This window comes from Agelaius tricolor, unplaced genomic scaffold (assembly GCF_023055355.1).
Source record: "Agelaius tricolor isolate 1412-34295 unplaced genomic scaffold, bAgeTri1.0.p SCAF_6, whole genome shotgun sequence".
Lineage (NCBI taxonomy): Eukaryota > Metazoa > Chordata > Aves > Passeriformes > Icteridae > Agelaius > Agelaius tricolor.
The window spans coordinates 50,789,575-50,813,173 of record NW_027269266.1 but is presented as its reverse complement, the minus strand read 5'-3'; the positions used below and the strand labels follow the sequence as shown (position 1 = coordinate 50,813,173).

Below are 23,599 nucleotides of genomic sequence, written 5' to 3'. Positions count from 1 at the left end.
GCCAATGTACTGCCAAGTATCCACATCACTGGGAACATCACGTTTGTCAGGGAGAAACTGAAGATTTGAAGCCAGTCCCTTCAGCCAGTTGTTGATTATAGTATATTGGAGTCAGTGGAGTGATGAGAAATTACTCCATCTGAAGATGTGGTGGTACACACAGTTCCACCTCATCAAAAAGCAAAATGTTTTCTACTCAGGCCAGTGCTGAGTCCCAGTGGCACGACTCTAGAAGGAGTTTGGCAGCTGCTGTTCCTGCAGCTGTCCCAGAACTTGCAGAAGTCTTTTGAGCCCAGTGGTTGAGCTGCTGATGCCTGTGCTGATGCATGAAATTTATCAATAAGGAAAAAATGTGAAACAAATAATCAAAAATATCTAAGGAGCAGTTCTCCTGGAATGTGTCATTGCTAACCAAACTATTAGGTAAAAATGGTCATGCACATCATTTCCCCACATATAAAAAGTGGATAACTATTGTTGGTGATACAAAAATATGAACCCTGCAACCTTTCCTATTATTATTGGTGCAGTAATAGCAATTTGCTTTCGCTGTGTGCTGTAGTGGCTGTAGTGTTATGTAAGCAGCCAAGGATGATGGTGAGTAGCCTGACAAAATCCAGAGGTGAAAGAAGAGGTTGTAGAAAAGCCTAATTTCCAAGAGGCTTGCCAAAGCAAGAAGACATTTGACTCTTTCAGAACTTGATCCCTCCATTGAGGGCAGGAACTGATACTGGAGATAATTAGTTGAGTGGGCTCTGGAGGAGAAGCTTTTGGGAGCTGTCCAGCCTGTCATTGTCCAGTGTTTCTTTCCCCAGGGCTTCAGTTATTGTAATATCCTGTGTAGGAATGGACAAGTCTCCCTTCCTTTCTAACTATGGTACTGCTGGAAGCATCCTCTGCTCACAGAGAATGTTCTTCCAACTGTATTTTTCTCTCTCTACACTCCTTTTTTGCTTTGTTGGCTTCTGCTTCTGCACAGCATATCAAAGAGCTGCTCATCTTCAGAGGAATTCATGACCTGTGGATACCCTTCCTACCATCTTTCCTTCCAGACCAAGAATTCAGCACTGCTGTTGGCAATCCTCATTGCCAACATTCCTGGAACATTTGTCCCCCTTTTCAGTTAATCTTCACGGGCTCTTTCTTTCCATCCTTCCTGCTTATTAGGCAAAGAAAATACCCAGACATCTTGATCCCTCTTTAAACTCCTACTTTCTGTACTGAAGGAAATTTGATAAACAATAAAACTCTGTCCTGAGACCACAACTTACTATAGTAGTGAATATTGTCTCATTTTCTCTTCAGTTTCTCAAGGTCTTAGGGAGCTTGTGTGAGATGTCACCTTGTTAGGGGCAGAAATAATGGAATTTGCTCTATGCTCATGTCTCCTTGCTTCAAGAAGGATGTTGGTTCAGAACCTATGTTCTAAACTTCATCTTAATGTGTCAGCATTTATTCACAAAATTGCTTGGGTTGGAAGGGATGTTTAAAGATCATCTGGTCCAACTCCCAAATAATGCTCATAATATAGCATTTATAATAATGTCAGCTATTTGTTTTTAATATTACTTGGCTGAACAAGGAACTCAGCTTGGAAGTCAAGAGGAAAAATAAATCATATGTTCTCTGGAAATGAGGTCAGGTTTTGCAGGAAGATACAGGTGGTCGATGCTTCCAGCCTGTGACTGTTTTTGATGCTTTGGGATAATGCCTTTAATATAATGCTTAAATTTTTGATAATACCTAAAGTAGTCAGACAGTTCAATTATATGACTATTGTAGATCCCTTCCAGATAAACTATTCCTTCCCTTCTTCTGTGCTTCTTCCTATTGCTTACTTTCCCTGCCAGTACATCTGAGGTTGCCCCTAATGGCATTTCTTCCTAGCCCTGCACTAGCAAAAGGGATTGAATATCTATAACAGTGCCCCAGCCTAGCCATTGGCTCTATCACCCTGTAGGTCATCTCGAGATAATGGGACAAATTGCACAAATGTACAAAAAGTACGTGTGATGTGTGGTTTTTGAAAGTCTTTTCATCCAGCTGAGATGGGTTTTCACAGGATGGCACAACCTCTGACCTAGTGAGGCCCGGAGATCAAGCCCTCAGTCTGTTGCAGGATGTGCTTCTCATCTAAATGGTTTCAAATATTTTGAAGGTGTCAATTTTTCTGTAGTTTTTATTTTTACTTCTTGTACTCCTTTTCAGAAATGCCTCAACCTGTCTTTCTTTGAAAAACATAGTAAAACACTTGTGTTTTACTGTTCCTTGTGTGAACAGCAGCACTCCCTCAGAGGGAAGGTCCATCTAGTCCAATACTCTGTCTCCAAAGTGTCCCACCACCAGTGTCTGAAGAAGAGCACAGGAGCACTGAAGTTTAGTCCTGACAGGATCCTGATGGTGCTCAAAGGCCTCAGTGGCTGGGACTGGCCTCCCCTGGGACCCCCAGCCCCACCACCTCCTGCCAAGGGCCCAGGGACGTGTCCCAGCTCTGCCTGAGACCTTCAGTCCCTGGCTGAGCCCTGCTGTGTGTGTGCCCATCTCTGCCCCTGTCTCCTGGGTGGGCCTGGGACCTGCACTGCAGAGCTGCTCTCAGGGGTGGAGCCCTCAGACCTGGTAAGACCTTGTCGTGCAGAGCTCCAGGTTTAACATGGCACAACTGCTCTGTCCTATTTGCTCTGCTCACCATAAATTAACACAGAGGCTGTTATTTGCCTGCCATGACAGGGACTTCTCAGCTCTAAAAACTGAAGAGGACACATAGCACAAAGTTTACAACTGAAAACAGAATTTTCTTGTTGTTTTTCTGAATCTGTTTCAGAGCCAATGCTCACAACCATTACCACAATGAGCATGTGTAGCCAGGAGCAGGCTGATGTGTTCTTCAGTTTAGCTTGAAAATACATCCTTTGCAGTCTGGCAAAGGCAAGTGACAGAGCTACAGAAAATAGCAGCAGGAATGCGTGCCAAGCAGCTCCTGTTTCCTGAAGAGAATGTGAAGAACGATCAGGACCAACCACACACAAAAGAAAAAGAAGAGGAGGTGTGTCAAACTGTAGTGAATTTCTGAAATATGACACATATTGATGCCAAGATGCTTTTTGCCTTCCAAAGCTCACTCTGTTCCTGCGCTTCTTATCCTCACCAGTGGTCAGGCTCAGTGCTCACCAGTGCTGCAGGGCAAGGCAAACACCCCCAGGGCCCATGCCAATCTACCCCAGGGGAAAATTCCTTTCTGACCTGGGTGGGGGCCATCAACTATTCCCTGAGCACTTGAGCAAGACATGGCTCCTCCTCCCGAAGGTTGATCCGACCTCCCAGGAGATGCCCAAGCCTTAATCTGCCCTACCTAGAGCCATTTCAGGAGCTTCTGAGACTATCACATGCGCCTGGGCTGATCTTCCTCGAGGGCAAGAATCATTCCTGCACCAGTGGGTGATTCAAAGTCCTGGGAGCCCTGGAAACATCTCTGCACTTCTTTTCTTATGGCTGCTGCCCCTGGCTCCACTGGGAATGCAGACAGGGAGCTCTGTGGTGCTTCTCAAGAAGGTGTTTACTTGGTCTGGTCACAGCTGTGTAGCTGAAAGAGATTTTCATCCTTCCAATGAATTCTGAGGGTGGCCTTGCACCAGAGAGCTTCCACCAACCTTGTCCATCACCTGGTCTCCTTTTGTCAACTCCCTCCAAGTAATCTCAACAGCTTCTCAGGGATTTCCTCCTGGATGTCTTTGGGCTGGCCCTGGGCCAGTTCTGGCAGCAGGACACAGGAGGATGCTCTCCTTTATCCTGCCCCTGGGCACTGTGAGTGCTGCATTGCTGGGTGGTGGCACTCTGAAATGGGGGTGATGGGACCCTCCATGTGCAGCATCATCCTCCACCAAGCATCCTTCATAGGAAGGCTTTTGGGTGCTGGCCCCAAGGTACTCCCTGTGCCCCAGAGGCCCAGGGTGCTGTCCTTGCCCTTGGTGACCATGCACTGCGCACAGCTGCTGGGCATCCCCCACACATCCTCTGTGTCTTGGCTGCCAAGGACCAACCTTGTGCTGTTACTCCTCTCTCAGGCTGAGGCAGAAACCGACCCTGCAGCTCAAAGACCACCCCTGTCAGCTATCCCCTTCTGTGCCAGACCTAATGTCTATGAGGTCCTGCAGGGAGCAGGATCAGGGACTTGATCTGTCAGCAGACTCTTTTCCTGGGGCATAAGGGGGCTGATTTTAGCAGCTGCAGCTTGGAGGAAAGCCAAAGTGAAACCAGAGCCATAGGCTGAGATGGACAGAGCCAGCAAATCACCATGGAAATAGTACAGACTTTGAGAAACCAGTAAGTGGAGGTGACATTGGTGGTGTGGTAAGGTTGGTCATTTTTGGACATAGAACATTTGGTTCTGAGCCCAAAGCACAGTCAGGCAAATAAGAACTCTTCCAAACCAGGAAAATAGCTCATTGCTGCTTTTACTGAAACCATGCTGCTTTTACTGAAACCAGCTGAAACCATGCTGCCCGAATCCTCTATTAAATACACTCACTAGCTGTGTTTATATGGAATGCAAAACACACTTTAGCCAGGCGTAAAATTTTCATAGCTTGTTTATCACTTTATCCTTTCTGAAAGTTATTTATGAGAGAAGAGCTTGGTGGTTCTTGAAATTTACTACCAGCTAGTTTTCAAGAATAATGCAAACCTAAAATTTTAGCTCATAAAATTCCATGTTATGTAGGATGTACAGATTTCTTTTTTTAAAGTCCTCAGGACAGGAGCAGTGATAGCAGATTTGTCTCTAACCTTGCTCTGCCTGCTGATCTCTCCAGTCACATTCAGACACATGCAAGGGCCTGTCTTGTCACACTGAGCTTCCATCAAAATGCTGAGATTTTGTAACTGAGTGGATATAGCCTGGCATTATATACTCATTGCACCAGTTTCGCAAACTGTCTACTAACTGTATGCTAGGAGGTTGTTTTACACAGTTTTTTTATTAATTAAAATGACATTCTTTTGTATTTGAATGATGTCATGAGTCACACTGGCAGTCTCAGATGGTTCCAGGTGGGCAATAAGAGGGAAACTCTTCAGTCCTTCCTGGCATCTCTCCTCCAGGCATGTAGGCCCTAAAGACTGGCAGTTCCCTTTCAGTGTCCAAAGCCATCATTATCCATGTCAGCATTACCAGTAACAACCTTCCTCTTCACTACATGGCTGCGGAGACAATTTAAAACTTCATCAGCAAGCTTTATTCACACTCTGGAGAGTAAAGTGTATCCCCACAGTCAGCAGGGAGAAGAACTGTATCACACTGACCCACCAAGATTTGGTCTCTTGTAGCTTCCTCAGTGCCTGGACTGATTGGGCACTTTCTCCCATGAAACCTCCCAATGGAAACTCAGTTAATGCCAGCCATGAATATTTCCTCTTTTAAGAGGCAGACACCTGTTCTGAAAGGAGCTGGACTGATACCACCAGCCCCGTGTTCAGAGCCCACACACACGCCTCGTCCATGGCTCAGCTGGTCGGCGGAGGCTGGATCTGGTTGTGACTGTGTGGAGCTGGACTCCAGCAGGTTACTCATGGGGGGAGCCCCCTTGACACATCTCTCAGATTCCACCCTTCATGCTTTGCTGTCATCAAGTGTAGGAAACAGGGAAGTTCATGGTCAGGTCTTTTGAATTTAGATTGCAAAAACACTATTGTTCAAGAATTTAGGCTTCCTTGTCCACCTCAGATTCTGGATTTCATGGCACCCATGAGGCAGAAGAGTCTATCACATGGTATATAATTCTACAGCCCTCACCCTCCCCCCCAGCTGAGGACTGGAGAGAAGACCATTGCTATCTGATAACTTCCCAAGCTGGGCTGCAAACTGAGATCAATGTGGTAGATTGGCAAATTAGCAAATGGAAGATCTCACCTGAAAATGGCATGAAGGTGTTGCTATCTTTTTGATTTGCCTTTGCTGCAAAACAATCAGAGTTTCCATTTTATGTTAATATGTACAAGATTTTGTGTCTTTACTTGAAAAAACTGGAGTGCTTTCCACAACAGATGTAACTCTGATTTTGAGCCAGATTTCAATGCAACTGAGGTTTGTCTCTGGGCAATTAAAATCCTCAATTAACATATTAATTATTTTTCTAATGATATTGTGTTCTTTTTCTCTTCTGAAGGGAAAAGAAAATGTTTAATTTGTATACTGGTTTATGAGTTATTTAGCTAATTTACACATGAGAATTTGCTAGTATTTATCTTACAGTCATAAAACCATGGATTTATTTTAAGGGTTTTATATATTTCCTGCTCTAGTAGCTTCAGCTGGCAGGTGTAATTACCAAACCTTAAAAATACTGAGATTGTCTTACGTGTTTGTACTTGTTGAGACAGAAGGAACAAACACTTCTAACATAAATATGGCACTACCTATCTTTCTCTGATCTCTATAAAAACTGAAAAACCTTTCAAATATCGATCTGTGGAAGTTTAAGAAAAACAGTGATTTTGATGTCTTCAATGGTGTTCCAACCACTTCAATACAAAGACAGTGCTTAAGCTGTGCAGCAGGTAGCTCTTAATTGATGCTCATGGTGTTGGTGCAAACAAAGAAAGAAGGGAAGCAACAGAGCGACAGAAAAGCATATCTGCTGTACAAACATACCTACTCTTCTGTCATTGTTAACAGGATTGCCTATTGACAGAAAAGCATGTTCTGTGTTCTGTTAGCATGACTGTGTGTGGCGCTCCATCTTGTCTGAAGTGGCTCAGGAGTTTGGGCAGATGTCTGTTCTCAGATGCAAGGTGAGCCCCTGTTGCAAGTGGTGTCATATGCTGAGCACAAGTATTTGCTGTCCCTGAAAACAAACTGTTGAGCACTGAATGAAATAATTTTTCAAGCTTAAATAGATTTTCTTGCTTTTACTAGCCTGTACTGCACATCCTGGCTGGAGACCTGTTGGGCTAATTGCTATACAAACTATCCCATGTGTTAAGAGGAAGCATGGGCTGCAGCCAGAGGCCAGGAGACACTAGAAATGTAGACATGTACAAGCAGATGCGTGCATAAGTATATAGAGATTGAAAAGAGATACTGATTTTAGTTGTTTGCATTCCACCTTTATTATGATCAGGGTTTTCTTTGCAAAAAGTATTTTTTGAGAAAGGGATTTGAAGCAAGATGGCAGCTATCAGCAGGATATGAGTCCTAAGATTGCTTCAGGCAGGACATGGCATGCATAAAGATTATATTAATATACTTGTGTGATAAACAGAAAAAAAACAAGGGTACACAGAGACTACTTAAAAGGCAGGATAGGAGGATCAAGCAACAGCTGCAGAGATCAGCAGTGGCTTCTGTAGGGAGGGGGACAAACCTGAAGGAAATGAAAAGTGGAGGGGGAGAAGGAAAAGATGGAATAATAACAGAAGCTAAGGAGATGGACAAGAAAACTGAAGGGAAGGGGACTGAGGCATAGCTGGGCTTATCAGGGCTGAATAGCAAGCAAGAAACCTTAATGTTAAATGACAAGTGAGGAAAGAGAAGGTGTTAGGTAAGGTGAGAGAGATAAAAACAGAAATCAGGGAGGTAGTAAACATCAGTTGAATCAACTTCAGTTCGCTTTGTTTCTAGAAGAAGAAATAGCTTAAGAAGACTTCACTGCTGAGTGGACTGCTCTCCCTACTTTTCTTCTGGATCATGATAATCTCATATGGAGATCTAAGAGGAAACTACTCATCCTCTGAGCTGGGGCTGATATTGTTGACAAACTCTTGTTCCCAGACAGAAAATGAATGTGTACACAGGTTGTAGTAGTCTCAAAACAAGCAGCACAACTCCTGTATTCTCCTGTATTCCTTAGTCTGTTTCTCTCACCTCTTTATCGCACAGGTTCTAAACATAATAATTCAGGTTTTTCCTGGCCCTTGAGATTATATGTTTGCATATGCATTTAATGAAATAAATGCTGTTTAGACTTGCATTGCAATAGCAACTGGCAGACCCAGTCATGGACTGAGATGTACAAATGCTGTACGAGAGCCGTGTGAAACCCAAACTAAAGTGCCAGGAAATGTGCAATCTGAATGTAGAGACAGGAGTTCATAGGTGACCAGAGACAGCAACAAACAAATGCAGAAAACTGTGTTCATCTGAGCAATGATAGTCGTTATGATCATAGGCTCTCCAATTTACCTGAAGCGCACTTCAATTATAATTACGATTCTGAAGCACGTCATTTAATATAAATGTACCCCTGAGTAAATCTATCCATATGTAAGATAGCACTTCTCCCATCTGCTGCTGTTAAAGTCTGAATGCATACAGGCACACCTGCCACTTGTGTGGCATTCATCCCCCTGGAGCAGGGGATGAATACAGCACAGGAACAGAGCCCTGACCACAGCGTGGCACTGGAGCTTCCCTGCCCATGGGGTGTTTCTGGCTGGCTGGGGTGCTGGCAGCAGGGCTTTCTGTCAGGTTTGCCATAAAACCTGAGCAATGTCATTCTTTCTGGATTAAATGTGTGGAGGGATCACAACACATTCTGCCTCTGTGCAAAAAATGCTTTCTGTGACTCAGTATAGGTTTTGCTTGATATGTGAGCCAGGCAGTTTAGGTAGATATGCACACTGGTTTATTTTTGCTTGCCATTCACAAACTGAGTGACTTCAACTGAGGTTTGTCATGCTGAGATGCTTTGAGGATGAAGAAGTGAGAAAATGTATTGCAATACCTTGGAGTTGTGTTGTCTGGCACAGTAGGAGGCAGATGGGGTGCAAGTCTGGAAGTTCCTCCTCCTTCCAGAGTGGTCTTGCAGCATCCCTGCTCTGCATAAGCTGCTGGTGTATTGTGGTTGGCTCTAGAGGCAAGAGTGAAGCTGTGGGGTTTTCACATTGCCTTTGAGAATGAAACTTTCTATGAAAGCTGCATTAGAACTGGCTTAGGAAGAGACCTGTGCCTGTACTTTTATCCCAAATCACAGAAAGTAGAGAATGGAATGTCTCCACTGTATGTGGCATAATGTAGTTTATTACTTTTTGTTATTTGCAAAGCTACTAAGTCTGAAACCAGCTTCTGTGTGGCTGTAGAAAATTCATGGTGACTGGTTGTGAGAAGAGGATTTACAGTTCAGCTATTTGGGAGAGTTTTCCTGTGTGTGCTTTTAACAGACAGCTGAAAAAAGTGTGGATTAACTTCTCTGAGATTGCCTTTAAAGATGATGTGGCTCCTTGCCCAACTTTGGGATCACCCTGCTTTATTTCCAGTGTAAATACGCTTCTTTAATAAAAGCAAAGGGCCACCAGACTATAGGCAGTTGGTAAATTTGGGACTAAAATGGATTATGTCCATGAGATTTAGTGGTTTATGCAAGACAGAGAGAGATGACAAAGCAATGTGTACTTTTATTTTGTCTAATTTCATGGCTATTACATGTTTTGAAAGTCTTTTAATAACAGGGGAGTATAATCAAATGGCACTGTTTTGTTTTTTTTGGGTTTTTTTTGGTTTTTTTTTGTTTTTTTTATCAGTTGAACATTTCTGAACAGTTGAGAATCTTCCTAAATCCAAAGCTTTTGCTTCTCTTCTTCATTTTTGTGCTCTTGAAGAATTGACAATTTTAGCAGTGGTGTCAATCATGTTTTAAGGTTTCTCAGCTGTTGATGAGTGCACAGCAGAAACTGATGGTGGGAATGAATAGGAGGGTGGGCCAACAGTCTCCAGAGGTGTCTGATGTGAGGAGATGGGGATATCAAACTCTGGTTGCTGAGGGGCTTTCCCTGCTAGTGCTATAGGGAAGTTATAAAGTGTCAGCATGCCCAGATCACAAAAGAGAAGGAAGGAGAATGAGCTGAAGTATAGGCATTGTAAATATTGCTGATGCGGCTGAGTTGTGAATGTTTTTCAGTTTTTTAATTGTATTTTAAAGTTTTGTTACTTCATGTTTGAAGAGCCTTCTGTCCTTGCCGATTGGCTCTTCCTGATTCAGGCTTAAGTTTCTCTCTTTGTTTCCTTGTTTCTCTCTGCGTAGTTAACATGTGGATGTTTCAAAACTGTTTGAGGCCTGAATGAGGAAGGAGGAGAATCTTGTTCACAGTATTTTGCAGTCTAATCGTGGACTATTCAAACTATATATTGGACTACTCAAACTGGATATCTGGTTAGGTCCAGTATGGTACACTGAAATTTATTTCCTTTGTGGCTGGTCCCTGAAATATCCATGTTTGTCAATAAATTAATGGGAAGAGGAAATACTGGTCAGCTGGTGCCCATCTAAGCTCATTCAGTGTGAGGATTTTGCAATGAAACTCCACTGTAGAAGTCTTTTGTTTTCTTTCAGTTTCTTCCTAAGTTAAATGGATATTATGGTTAATCTTACACAGTCTGAAAAGTTTATTGTACCTAACATTGTTCTTAGTTTCTAAAACACGTGTATTTCAGCATTGAAGTGCATGACAACATCCAGCTCTACTGGAACGTAACGTAGTATGCTGTTAACATGGGTAAGGTATACTCGATACTGAACAGTGGAACGAATCAATTAATAAAATGTTGTCAAAGGCTTTGGTGGAAAAAACAATATTTTTAAATGTCGCTTATGTTGGTTATGGGATATATGCTGAGTTAACCTCATTGAATTTTCCCCAGGAATTGATGCGCTTACAATTGGCGGGTCATTATGCTGCTCCACCTGTGTAGTGTTAAGGTCAGTGTGTTTTTCTGATTATAAAAACCATCCATACCATTCCATTATAAATTCACTACCATTCATATAATGGAATGTGCCAAAGCTCGGAGCTCGTTGCAGCTGCCCCTGGTCCATGTTTAAGATCAAACAAAGTGGTTCAGGTAATTTGAGCACCTATTCAAGAATACGCCCAATCAAGCTTCATTTGAAGTGATCTTTCATTGTTTAAGGTTTTCTTTTCTTTTTTTTTGTAACCTGCTAAGCATCCATCTGATGTGAGTGTGGGGGTTTTTTTGTGTGGCCAGCCCAAGAATTCTTATGGAATGAAGATGTGGTGATTATACAATCCTAGCAAGGAGGTCCTGGGAGCAGCAGGCAACTGTAACACTGCAGTTGCACGTATCCATGCCTAGGCAAAGCACAGAATGCATCAACCACTCACCTTCACAAGGCATTTTCTGAAACCTTCAGCTTCTAACTGTGAATTAATTCTGAGTCATCACGACACACAAATCAGCCATCACGGTAGACACTAATGTGTGAGATGCAGGGATGTATGACTATGGCACTAATCACTGACTAGAGGAACCTGTGAGATGATGTGCATGCGTAACACACTGCTGCTGAATGCATCCTCCTGCACAGCTTAGTCTCCTCAATTGTTGTGCGTTATCTAAGACAGCCAGAATGTGTATTGAAGTTTATCTAGTGTTATTTCTGTCACTGAAATGTTGATATGGTTGGGGCTTTTGTTTGAGTGTTTGCTTCTATATTTTCCTCTCTTATTAATCATCCAAATGACTTGAATTCTGTGAAGAGGAAGAGTTCAGTGAGCAGCCATGTATGTCATAGGGCATTATGTTCTTCCAGTTTCATGAGGATGTATCCTTTCTGTTTAAAGTTCTGCACTTCACAGTAGCCAGTGAGAGCCTCAGGCGCGAGCAGTTCTGCTGGGGAGGCATTTGAGCCTCTGTGCAAATTATGCAGTGCTGTAATTGCTGAGGAAATACATGAAGTCTCTTGATGATGACAACTGAGAATCTTTGTGGATGTGTCCAACAGCACTTCTTTCACCTCTGTCAAGCTGCAAGCTTGGTGGTTTTCTACATGCATATCGATTCACAAAATGTGATGAAGAATCACAGGAAGACTCTGGTGAAGAGTAATCCTTGAATGTCCTAGTTTATGAAAACTGTTCACAAGCTGACATTTCATATGACAATCATTTGAATTTTGCAGCTATTGCATCAGGTAAGTACATCATCAGAAGTATTTGGCAGTGTCTTTTATTACTCTGAAAAAAAAAGAAAACCAACAAACTAAATGAAATTAAATATCCCCCCACCCCGCCAAAGCTGATGCAGGTTATGGTAGGAATGCATATTTTGCTCAAGTGAAAAGGCTTAAGAGGAAGGGCATGTTTAATAGCTAAAGGGGCATGAAAAAGATTGAGAATAGGGTTTGTTTTAGTAAAGCACAGTGCATAATACCTGTTTTAACTTATGAGCAAAACTGTATTTTACTTGGGCATCAGAAGGAATGTATTTGCAGAATTTTAAAATTCATCTGTGGTGATGATTTTCCTAAGTTCTAAATGAATGGATCTCTCACTGCTAGCTAAGACACTGCTAGTGTCTTTAACAAATCTGGACCCTTACACACATTACCACAGGAGATCCTGGAGGTTGTGTTAAGTACATTCCTGCCTCCAAGAATCCTGCAATGAATAGGTAGCTGATGTAGCAGCAGGAAGAAAACAAATTACTTGCTTCAGCATATTCAACTGACTGGGATGCTTTGTTTCCTCAGGGTGGTCTTGTGGTTAAGGTAAGGGAGTCTTGGTCCTCAGTTTGTGTGGACAGCTGTATTCAGGTGTACCAAAGTTATGTCAAACACCTGTCACAAAGCACTCTCTATTAGATACATCATCTATCTTTTATTGACAAAATTCCTTAACTGCAGCTTTGGTTCAGTTTCTACCACTCTCCTATATGTATGGAGGGAAAAAAGCATTTTCTAAATTGGAAAAAGTCTTTCCTCAATTCCTTGCCCCACCTCCCCTCTCCTCATCCTGTGTGGAAAGCATGTTGAACTAAGTTTATAACAAAATTTCTGGCTGGACACTTCTTTCTCCTTTATTGCCATTATTAGAAAAAAATTAGTTTCTGTTTTAATCTAGCATGGATTACTTCAGGGAAATCAAGCCAGATGCACAATTTAGTGTATGGCAATCAGCAGTAGGTACCTGTAAGGGCATTTACTTGTCCTTCTAGATAAGGCTGTTGAGTTGCAATGTAGGCATTGGAGATAAGTGACAGTATTTCTAAGCAGTTTGAAGACTTGATGGGTACAAGGAGTGTAGGACCCTGCCAAATCCTTGGGGAGGTGTAAGCACTATTTAGAAGTGTTTAAGTATCTAATTTCTTCAATTTATTTTCCCTGTATATGCTCTATATAGTAAACAGAGTGAAGTCATGCTCCTGTTGGTATTTCAGAGCACCGTTTTCTCTCCCTTAACTGTACAACCAATACAAAAAAGTGCTCAAATCTCAATGCAGGCTATAAAAACTTGAAAGAAAATATAGAAACACAGCCAAAAAAAAAAGTTATAACACAGTCAAAATAAGGTCCCAGTTACAAAATATCTTAGTGCTCTAGTATGTGGTAGCTCCTCTGCAAGTAATTTCTGACTTTGAAAAAGTCTTCTCTAGATGAGACACAGAACAGCATGCAAAAAACCTTTTGCTTTGGATTTAGTCCTTCATTAGGGAAGAGGGTTGTTATCAATCCACCACTTAAAAGAATAATCTCCGGTGTGAGTTTTACATTATGTTTAGTCTATCAGGGACCACTATAACACATGTGCTTTTTGTAGTATGCTGTGTATTTACATGAAGACACACAGCAATATTTTATTCTTTAATTAGAGTTTATCACATACTTTCAATAAAAAGAGTTATTTATGGGAAAAAGATCCATTGATTTTTCTACACTGAACATTATTACTGTACAGTTGTTACCTGGGGTTTATTTAGTACTCAACCGACAAAAACTTTTCAGATATCCTTTTGTAGTGTAATTCTGGAGCAAAAATAAACAACAACAACAAATAAGCTATAGGAATTACTTTTTATAAGGCAGCACATATTGGCAGAACCTACACTGACAGCTATTTCCCAGACAAAGGCATTTCCTCATATCCAAAATAAAGCATTTTGCAATCCCTTTTCTTTAATCTGTGCCTTATATATTTGCACTGCCTTTAATGCTAGTGATAACCAAAGTATGTAAAGAATGTGCTTTGAACTATGCAGTTTTTCTTACATGTTTGTCTGGTAGGCAGAAGAGCCAACAGATCCACCAAAATCATTGGGTGGAAAAGGGATGGTGGTTATCCAGCCTGCCATCAGGAAGGAAACCCTGGCTCTTCCTGAAGACTCTCAAATGTGTGCTGGTGGTCCCAGCAATGGCTGCAAGATATGGGAGAGTGATTGGAGGAGATGTGGAGCTGTGGAGCTGTGAACCAGAGCCCTGGCTCTCCTAATGTCTTTTTAATTAGAGTATATAAATATTGGCTGCGATTGCAGTTACATCTTAATGGAGAAATTAAGAAACAGATTAATTTTTGGCACGATTCTCTCTTCCTGTTTACGTGTGTCTCTATTTCCAACATCAGTTTAATTGAAGGAACAATTCTCTGTACTTGCTTATTATCTGCCAGACATGTAAAGGAATAACTATACATTTGGAAAAACACAAGGGTGCTTAAGGGCACCACCAGAAATCGAGACATGCTTTAAAAACCAGCACAACTGACCAATATTATTGTCCAGGCTATTAGGAAGGGAGCACTTAATAGGAAATTTGATAATGATTGTCATTCTGCCCGCGATATCACTTAACTGAAAGGTTGTGAAGGTGGTGCTTTCCATCTAACTTCAAGTATTTAGAAGGGACAGAAGTTGTTTCAAGGCCTGTTGAATTTAACAACCTAGGCCTCATTTTCCATTGCATCCAAGACATGCAAGATGAGGCCTAGGCTGAATTCACTTTTGTCCTGATCCATACCTACTGCACAAGCTATTATCCATACTGGATAAGATTGATGACATTGGAGACTATGTGTGCCTTCAGAGTTTCGATGCCAGTTTAAAATTTCTGGTTGCTGTACTGGCTGTTGTCAGCAAAAACCTCAAGAACTTTTAAAAAATCTGAAATAAAAGGCGTTATAATTTCTTCTGGTAAAATGCAAATATGCTTATAACTTCAAGGTTTTCCATGCTGGGAACCTACATTGTTTCCATAGTGTTTTGCAGCTTTGCTCTTGCATGATGTGTGGATATACTTTGGTTTTGACAGGCACAAATATTTTGATTTTACTGGGAAATTCAAATATGTTCTCAAAATGTGGCCCATCTCTTTAAGGCAGATAAACTGACTGAAAAAATCCATTATTTTTTGAGCCTCTATATGATAAAAGTCTAATTAAAGTCAATTAATGTTTAATTTTATTAATATTAAACCATTTACAGAACTAGCTGCATAGTGAAAAAAATTATTCTACAATACACCAAGAAAGCTCTGTCAAATACATTATCTCTGACTCTTTATGTGAATATATACTTTAATTGAATTGGGAATTTAAAAATGAAAAATATAAATGAGATTTTTTTTGTACTTTGCATTTCAAATTACTCCATTTTTCATGACACTGAGTTTTCACCTCTATTAATTTCTTTGGTTCTTGTAGAAAAATTATGCACTTGATGCCTCACTCAAAGTAGGAGAAAAAATTCACACCAGTTTTACTAGTAAGCTGGAAATCTGTCACAAAATCCATACAGAAAATATAAGCATATTTTGTTTAATTTGTAACTAAAATTTTCCACAAGGATGAGAACACGCTGAACTCTGTATGACAAAATACTAATTAGGAAGAAGGGAGCTGGAGAGGGAGTAGTGTTGTGTTGCATATTTGATCAGGTCCTATTCCCACTAAAGTCACTTTGATTTTGTCCTAAAGTCACTTTGATTAGATTTATGTTGTGTGTTTCTAATGGCCTTTGAAATACCATAACACCTATTTCTGCAGACTTCTACACAGGAGGAAATTCCCTCGTGTGAGTAATCAATTCAGTTTGTGGAGTCTATGTAGAATGTTTTTATAGCTTACCTTCCTGGAATGATCAGACTTCTGGTTGCCCTTTCTGTCTGTCGGTCTCTTCCCTAATTACTTCTGAAGCCATTGGCTAATTTCAAGTGAAACAGAAAGGAGTCTTTGAGATAATTAGGTTTCTACAGGCCTCAGGGGCTGGGAAGAGGAGAGAGACTCAAGGTTGGGACTGGAGGAAGGACAGGTTGAGTCATTTGTCACCTGCTTAAGCAGATGGCAAAATCTCTGGGATTATCATTTCCTTTGCCTTAGGTGGGTTTTTTGCATTGAAATGGACAGGAAAAAGCTGGGACTGTAATAAAGGTTTGGTGATGATGAAGGATAGAGCTCTGCAGGAAAACAGCTGTATTAATTCCACTGCTAACAGGGCTGCTTCTTTTTATTTCCAGGAATACTTTTGGAATCAGACCTGAACGTTTTTAATGCAAACATTTAGCCTCTGGTTAAACGTTAGAAAAAGGTTAGAAAAACAGCAATCAGTTTATCACTAATACTGAGAGAAACAGTACCAGAATAGTATGTAGCTATTAAGCTAATGTGTTACAAGCGATAAATTTGTTAAATTAGTGTCTTTGTCTGTTTGCAGGTCTTTTACTGTGGTGGGCTCACCCTGAATGGACATCAGGTGCCCACCAGAGTTGCTCTGTTATTCCCTTCCTCAACTGGACAAGGGGAGAGAAAATAAAACAAAAGCTTGGGTGTTGAGATAAGAACAGGGAGAGATCACTCACCCGTTACTGTCAAGGGAAAATCAGACTTGACTCAGAGAAATTAAATTCTTAGCAATCAAATCAGAGTAGGGTAATGAGAAATAAAACCAAATCTTAAAAACACCTTCTCCCCCTGGGGTTGTGACCAGTTCTTCACATGTTTTTTCTGCCACTCCTTCCTCCCCGGGGGGATGACTCCATACCTTGCTCCAGCAAGGGGTCTCCTGTGGGGTCCTTCCCACAGGAGACAGTTCTCCAAACTTCTCCAATGTGAATTCTTCCCACAATCTGCAGTTCCTGCCAGAAAACCTGCTACAGTGGTGGGCTTTTCTCTCCATGCATCTTCAGTTCCTGCCAGGAGCCTGTTCCAGAGTGGCTGTCCCATGGGGTCACAGCCTCCCTCAGGCATCCATCTGCTTTGGCTTGGGGTTCTTCTTGGGCTGCAGGTGGATCTCTTCTTCACTGTGGACCTCCAAGAGTTTCTGGGACACAGCTTCCTCACCATGGTCTGCATCCCAGGCTTCAGGGCAATCTCTGCTCTGATGCTTGAAGAACTTACTTCCCTTCCTTCAGTGATCATGGGGTTTCCATAATTGTTTGACACACATTTTTTCACCCCTCTTGTTGAAATGTTTTACCTGTCTTAACAATGTTATCCCAGAGGTGCTACCACCATCATTGATGGGCTTGGCCTTGGCCAGAGGTGGACCCCTCTTGGAGCCAGCTGGCAATGTCTCCATGGGACATTGAGGAAGCCTCTGGCAGCTGCTCACAGAAGTTGCCCCTGTAGTTAGTTCCCTGCTACCAAAACTTGGTCACACAAACCCAATGTATGCACACAAATGAATCCCTACACTGTTTTGAAACCCCTCAGGGAAGTGCCTGTTCACTGGTCAAGTTTTAATGTCACTGACATTCCAGTTTTACTGCTTAGGGTTAAATTGAATAGTATTTCATCTAACAAGTAATATCATCAATTTAAAGTAGCATCTGTAGACCAAAGCATATTTCATTGATTTGTGCACAAAATTGGTCAGCAGGTAGTTCTTGTTGTCCATTGGAGAACAGAACTGAGTCCCATTCCAAGATACCCAAGCAGGCCATGGCTGCTTGCGTGGCCACAGCCTTGTTGCAGGGCGATATTTGTGTCTCAGTCTTTCTTCTGGAACTCAGGTTTAAGGCCTGCAGAACTGAACAGTTTTCCAGCTTGCTTACTTGTGCAGCCTTCTATAAATACTAATTAATGAAACTGTAGACTTTCATTGCAATGCCCTGAAACCTCATCCTTGATGAATTTAGGACCCTTCCTTGACAGAATTGTTACCAAAAAAATGGGTTAAAAAAATTTCTCCTTTGGGCCTTACTTTAAGTGCAGTATTAAAAACTGTAATCACTTTTCTTCTGCGAGGATTCAATGGCAGCAAAAAAGTGTTAAATCTAACTAATGGTTCTCATTAAAATTAAATGAAACTATTGTTTGAACCTTCATTCAGAACCATTTTCATGGTTTTTTGTCTGTGAACGAGTGAAATAGAATACTTCCCATCACCTCTGCAGATGTTCTTCTTCTGTGGAAGCTCTCACAAGACGTTTTGAACATGGGACTAGAAACCCTTTTGAACTGGAGTAAAAGAGGAAAGAAGTAAATTAACACCCTGAGCAGTAACATAAGCAGATGTACAGGCCTCTACATATGTGTGATACCCCATAGTAATATTTAATTATTGTGTTTGAGGTGTTCTGGCACTGGCAGCCAACTCAGTATGGGTGGAGTTCAGCAATCATACAGTCACCACAGGGGTTGCTCATGTCCATGTGCAACTCCAGAATTTTTGGAGTTTGTAGTCACAGGGCTTGTCTCTCTTTTATGTTTCTATTTGGTTGGTGGAACCTGGACCAGTTTTCTCTTCTTTATCTGCTTGAACTAGACTGATCCAGTTGTTATGGGTGGTTTCTGCTTTGAAAATCTGCTTTATACCTGTAATTGTTTCCCATGGGGAAACTACCAGGCTGCATTTCATCTAGCATTGGCTCGCATATTCCCAGGAAACCTTAGATATGTGGCTTAGATTTGTCTTACGGTGATCTAGATGAAAACAGAGTCCCTGAACACAGCTTATCTCATGTAGGAGTTTTTTGGCCACCACATGTTCTTTTTTGTAAAATCTGAATCTTGTTCCTCGAGATTGTAATACCAGAACTATTACTTTTCTCTAGTCATAGTTTCCCCAGTTTTTTTGCTTTCTTATGAATACAGTTATAGTATCAGCTTATTAAGATTTATACAATAAAAACATAAACAACTTTAAATAATGATGAAGCAGTAAGTAGCAGTCTGATTTGAAAATACTTGTCATAGTTTTTCCTCTCCAGAAACAGAAAAATCTCACCCTTTAAACTATGCCTTGTAGGTTTAAAATCACTAGTATTAAGTTTTTAATTATATCAGAATTATTTTCAAGAATAAAATATTTGATCTGTGCCATTATTTAGCATTGGTCAGTTTTTCTTTACCATTCCTCAGTGCAAATTAGGAAATCTTGATCCTCAAAATGTTGGTCATAATAGATGTTTCTTTAAAAACAACAAATTTCAGGTATTTTGTTGTCACAGTCTCCCTGAAAGTGTAGATACATGAAGAGAGAATCTGTTAAGAATAAGCATACTTAAATGGGGAATTCAAACTCTTGGTACTTCCAAGAAGTTTTAATTCTGTCATTTTCACTGACATCCAGTGATATCAGATGGAATATGTGCCATTAAGATGACTATGCTTCAGTGTCTCATGTTCCAGTTTTCTTTAGAAAAAATGAAAAATGTTTATTCTTATAATTGCATAGGGAAAAACCCAGATATCATGGTCTAAAACTAATTATGTCTTAAATTAATACTAACCTATCAAATCACATGTTTGTTTTTAGGTTTCGAGATTGCATTCTAAAAGTACTTGCTGTGATCTGTATTTCAAAATGCAACTTGCTGCTCTACGTGTTTTGTGATGTGTCTTCCAACAGAGTAGGTTGTCCATCGATGAAAACATGTGAAGTGTTTTAGTTAAAATATGAATTCTTTATTTTCCCGGTCTGGATTAGTCCTTGTTAGCTGCAGCTGTTGACAGCTATACAGGTTTTCCTTTGCTTTACAAAGTCACTTTGTTCCCCATTGAAATCAAGGGAATTCTGCCTTTAACTTTGTTGTAAGCAGGATCAAGCACACTCAACTGGATGGCATTTCTGTAGTTTTCTGGAGGTGATATGGTAATAACAGGAGCTCTGTAGCCAATTAATTTGAAAATGTCAGGGAATATTTCAGGCCTCATTGAAAGGGAGATGATGGAACTGGGGGCACGCTCTGAAGCTGGTTGAAAGACTGGTTTATTGCAATGGTTTGTTGTTGTTCGTAGATCAAAGGAATGGTTGATACAGGCATTAATACTCGACAGCCTGCTAATGGTACCTACCTGCCTCACTGCCTGAGGAGGCTAAGAGACAGACACTTCAAAACACTTACACTCTTAAAGAAATACAGATGGAGGTAAAGAAGCATGACAGTCTAGCAGGAGTGAATGAAACAGGACATTTTTCTGCACATTTAAATTGTGCAGAAACAGGACATTTTTTATGTTCTCTTTGCTGGGGAGTGGGGGTCAGCCAAAGAACCATGAGTGAAAAGAGCTCCTTCCAGCCCTCCTGAGTTTTGTATGTTTATTGTCCCCACGAGTTAATCCAGTGTCTGTCTTATAGTTGGTACAGCAAGTGATGCTCTGTGTCCTGTCCCTTCCTACCTACAAGTGTTGGAACAGTGGTACTGACAAGTGAGAAAGGGGAGATAGGCCTTGAGAATAAAAAGGGATGAGGAAGAGAAGAAGGTCCCTGGTCACCTGGAATATGGCTATGGCATGGGCTGTGATGTGAGAGACATGGCACAGAGGAACAGGGTCATTGCCAAAGCTTGGCAGAGGGAGGGAGGAGGGAAAGTGCACACAGCTCTTTCAGGCGATGGCACTCAGAGTCAACAAAAGTTTTTCAGGTGATGGTGATAAATGTCTTGCGGTGTGTATGGATGCACTTGTGTTGCACAGAAGTGTCTAGGCAAAAAGAGAAGGATGGATGGTGGGAATGCTACATGCATAGATCTGCAGGATAAATTCTTTGATACATACACACATGAACCTCTCATTTGCAAAGATATATACTTAGGTCTGAAAGGAGGTTAATATTAAAAACTTCTGTTTTGATATCTGTGCTTAGTTTTTTTCAGTGCCTCTTTCTTGTGTGTATATTTCATGCATAATAAGCTATGCCTGACACCTGTGTAATACATTAGACAACTCTTTTCTTCCTGTGTCTGGTAGCAGTATGCACTAGAGATATGACACAAGGCTTGTTTTCTAGTAAAACGGTTGTCTAAGTGGAAGGTGTAATGCATTCTTCATGGTAGAGAATGGTAGAATTTTTATAACTCCCATGTAACATGAGAAATTAAGAGTGCTTTCCACAAAAAAAGAAAGACTCCTCCAGTCACTGAACTTTGGGGAAGAGATACGGGAAATCTCGGACTGCTTCTGAGCAATGACTGAGAAATTGCTGTACCTGACAGTTCTGGGAAACAGTGTACATTACTGGGTATCTTTCTGCAACTCATACTTACTCTACATCATTTCATTGTTAGTCTCTTAAATTGTGCAGAATGTCTTCACGGCTTTTCCTGTAAACCTCTGCAACGTTTACTGGTACTACATTTTTTTAAAGAGCTGTACATAGAGTGCATATACTATACTAAGTATTTTATTTTCTGTGCTCTTTCTTTGGATGTACCCTCTAGTCTGCAATTTTATAGTTGTCTAGAAAATCAGACTATTCTTAAGTAATCAGGTAGTAATCTAGTTTTGTTGTTTAATTTCCCTTATGATTCTATTTTGCATCCATTAATGTACTTAGAATACACATTTTCTGCTGCCCTCAGGAGTGCTTTGTCCACTTACCTTTATATAGTACAAAATTTTACAGCTTGAGAGGTCTGACTCCTTCCTACCTAACCTAACATGTCTGACCTAGGATCTCAACAGTCACTGACTCCTTAAAAAGGGATAAAAAGAGATGGAGCTGAATTCTGTCTGGGAAAGCCTTACCTGGGTCTCAGTAATTTTCATGAGTATCCTGTCCCTTTCCTCTGAGTACTCAGGGAGTCTTACATTCCTAAATTGGGTGGCTTAAGTACTCAGAATTTCAGGTGAATGAATCTGTAGACATTGATCTTTTTCATGGAAAAGTACTTGAAGAACCAAAGTTATAAGATGGTTATAAAAATCCATCAGGTAAGCGATGTCTGTTATTATGTGCTGTGCAGAATGTAAAACAGGACATCCAGCATGGGCAGGGCTTCTCAGTAGGAGTATCAGGGATCACCTCACAGAAGAGCAGCAGTGGTTTTAGCCTGTAACAGAGAAGAGCATCCCTGTTCTTAACCTCATCCTTCCTGAAAGCCCCTTGGATTAATAACCATTCCTGGGAGGCCAGCGGAGTCCCATTTTGCAGTGGACCTCATAAATGTGGCAGTGATTCTTAAAAAGTTCAATGTGGGACATGCAGGGTTTTTGAGACAGCCCTCTTCTTAAAGTGATGCTTAGATTACCTTAAGAGGTGGATTAAACCAATAGTAGTGCCTGCTACAGAATTGTTTGGATTTTTTCCTGCCGTGATTGTTGTCCATAAATATTGTTCTTGGGTTTGAAATGATGAAGAATAGAGGTTTTTAGTCTTTGGCACCACAGTCATAAGGACGTGTGTATCTCTGAATCTGGCATAGTCCACACTGGCCTTTGCAGACATGAGGATGCTTGGTAGGAAAGGGTGTGTTGTGCAATGTACAAATGCTCCATCTTGTACCTCTTGAGAGGTAGTCACTGTCCTTCCTCTGTCTGGTACTGCTGCAGACTTCTCTGTCTGCTTCTGGTGGTTAAAACCAACCAAGTAAAAGATATAAATGTCCTATTATGTGCATCATAAAGCATGAACAAAGGTGAGCATTGTGGACTTTGGAATATTTGTCTGTAGCATATGAGCAGATCCTAAGCTTATTTCTTTCATTTTGAAGTGTGAAAAAAAACTGAGTGAAGCTGTGTAATGTTATCTTGATTAAAGATATTATCCTGTTGACCCTTTTCTAATTCTCTTATAATTATCTTTTTGAGATTTTATATTCAGGCCATATTGCATATTTACCTGTTCTTGTGTACTTGAATATGCCCTTTAAAAATGTTGGCAGTGTTTTCAGATCTTTTTTCTGTAACGGGTAAGTCTGATGACTGTTTCTCATCCCCTGCTGTGCTAAACTGCTGAGACAAGACTGTTTTTGCGGCTACCATTTTAACAGAAAATAAGAAATTAATTTTGTACTTAGTTGCATTCCACTGCAGAAACTTCCTAGTGCTTTATGTGGAGAACTCTGAGTGGAATGTCACTGACTCAGCGGAAATGTCTTGAACATAAGATTGTTAATTGCTCTTAGTTACACACAAAGTGGAGAAATTTGGGGTCAACTCATGTAAAACTGGGAAAATGTCTTTTTTGCTGTTGTTTTTCAGAAGATTGTTTGGTTTATATACTTACAGGAGTACAAATCTTAATGTGATGCGTGTGTCTTTTAGCACACTCTCTTGGATTCATCAGACATTAGTCTTTTGTAGTACTTTCACACAGAGAAGAAAAATCCACATTATTAATATTCTTCCTTTTTCTGAACCCAAAGAATTTCCCTCCAATCATTGCCCCATATTCCAGCTTCTATCTTCTTGTCCCCAGGAGATTGTTTAAGTGCTTTCAGAATATATGGACTGCTCTTGTTTGTTTGCTCTGTAGATGATAGGAGTACCCTCATTACTGTGCTGCCACTTTTTTCTGCCTTATGACTAATAGGTCGGCATCAGGAATCAATCCCACTCACCAGCACCAAACCTTGCTGTGCTGACCTTCAGGCCAGCTCTTTCATTGTGATTCTAATTTGTGCACTGATTTGCACATCACTGAAGCAAAGTTAAATGTAAG

General features: G+C 40.9%; 1 protein-coding gene across 8 annotated transcripts in view; it reads left to right on the top strand.

The window, feature by feature from the left end:
* HECW1 (HECT, C2 and WW domain containing E3 ubiquitin protein ligase 1) overlaps positions 1 to 23,599 on the top strand; it is a 251,651-nt gene that overhangs the window by 56,062 nt on the left and 171,990 nt on the right. The window contains exon 2 of one of the 8 annotated variants that reach the window (XM_071429776.1): positions 10,631 to 10,688. The exons of the other annotated variants lie outside the window; for them this stretch is intronic. Within the exon in view, the coding sequence (XP_071285877.1) occupies positions 10,662 to 10,688 (27 nt within the window). The 5' untranslated portion in view covers positions 10,631 to 10,661. The remainder of the gene's footprint in view (positions 1 to 10,630; positions 10,689 to 23,599) is intronic. 8 annotated transcript variants of the gene reach the window in all.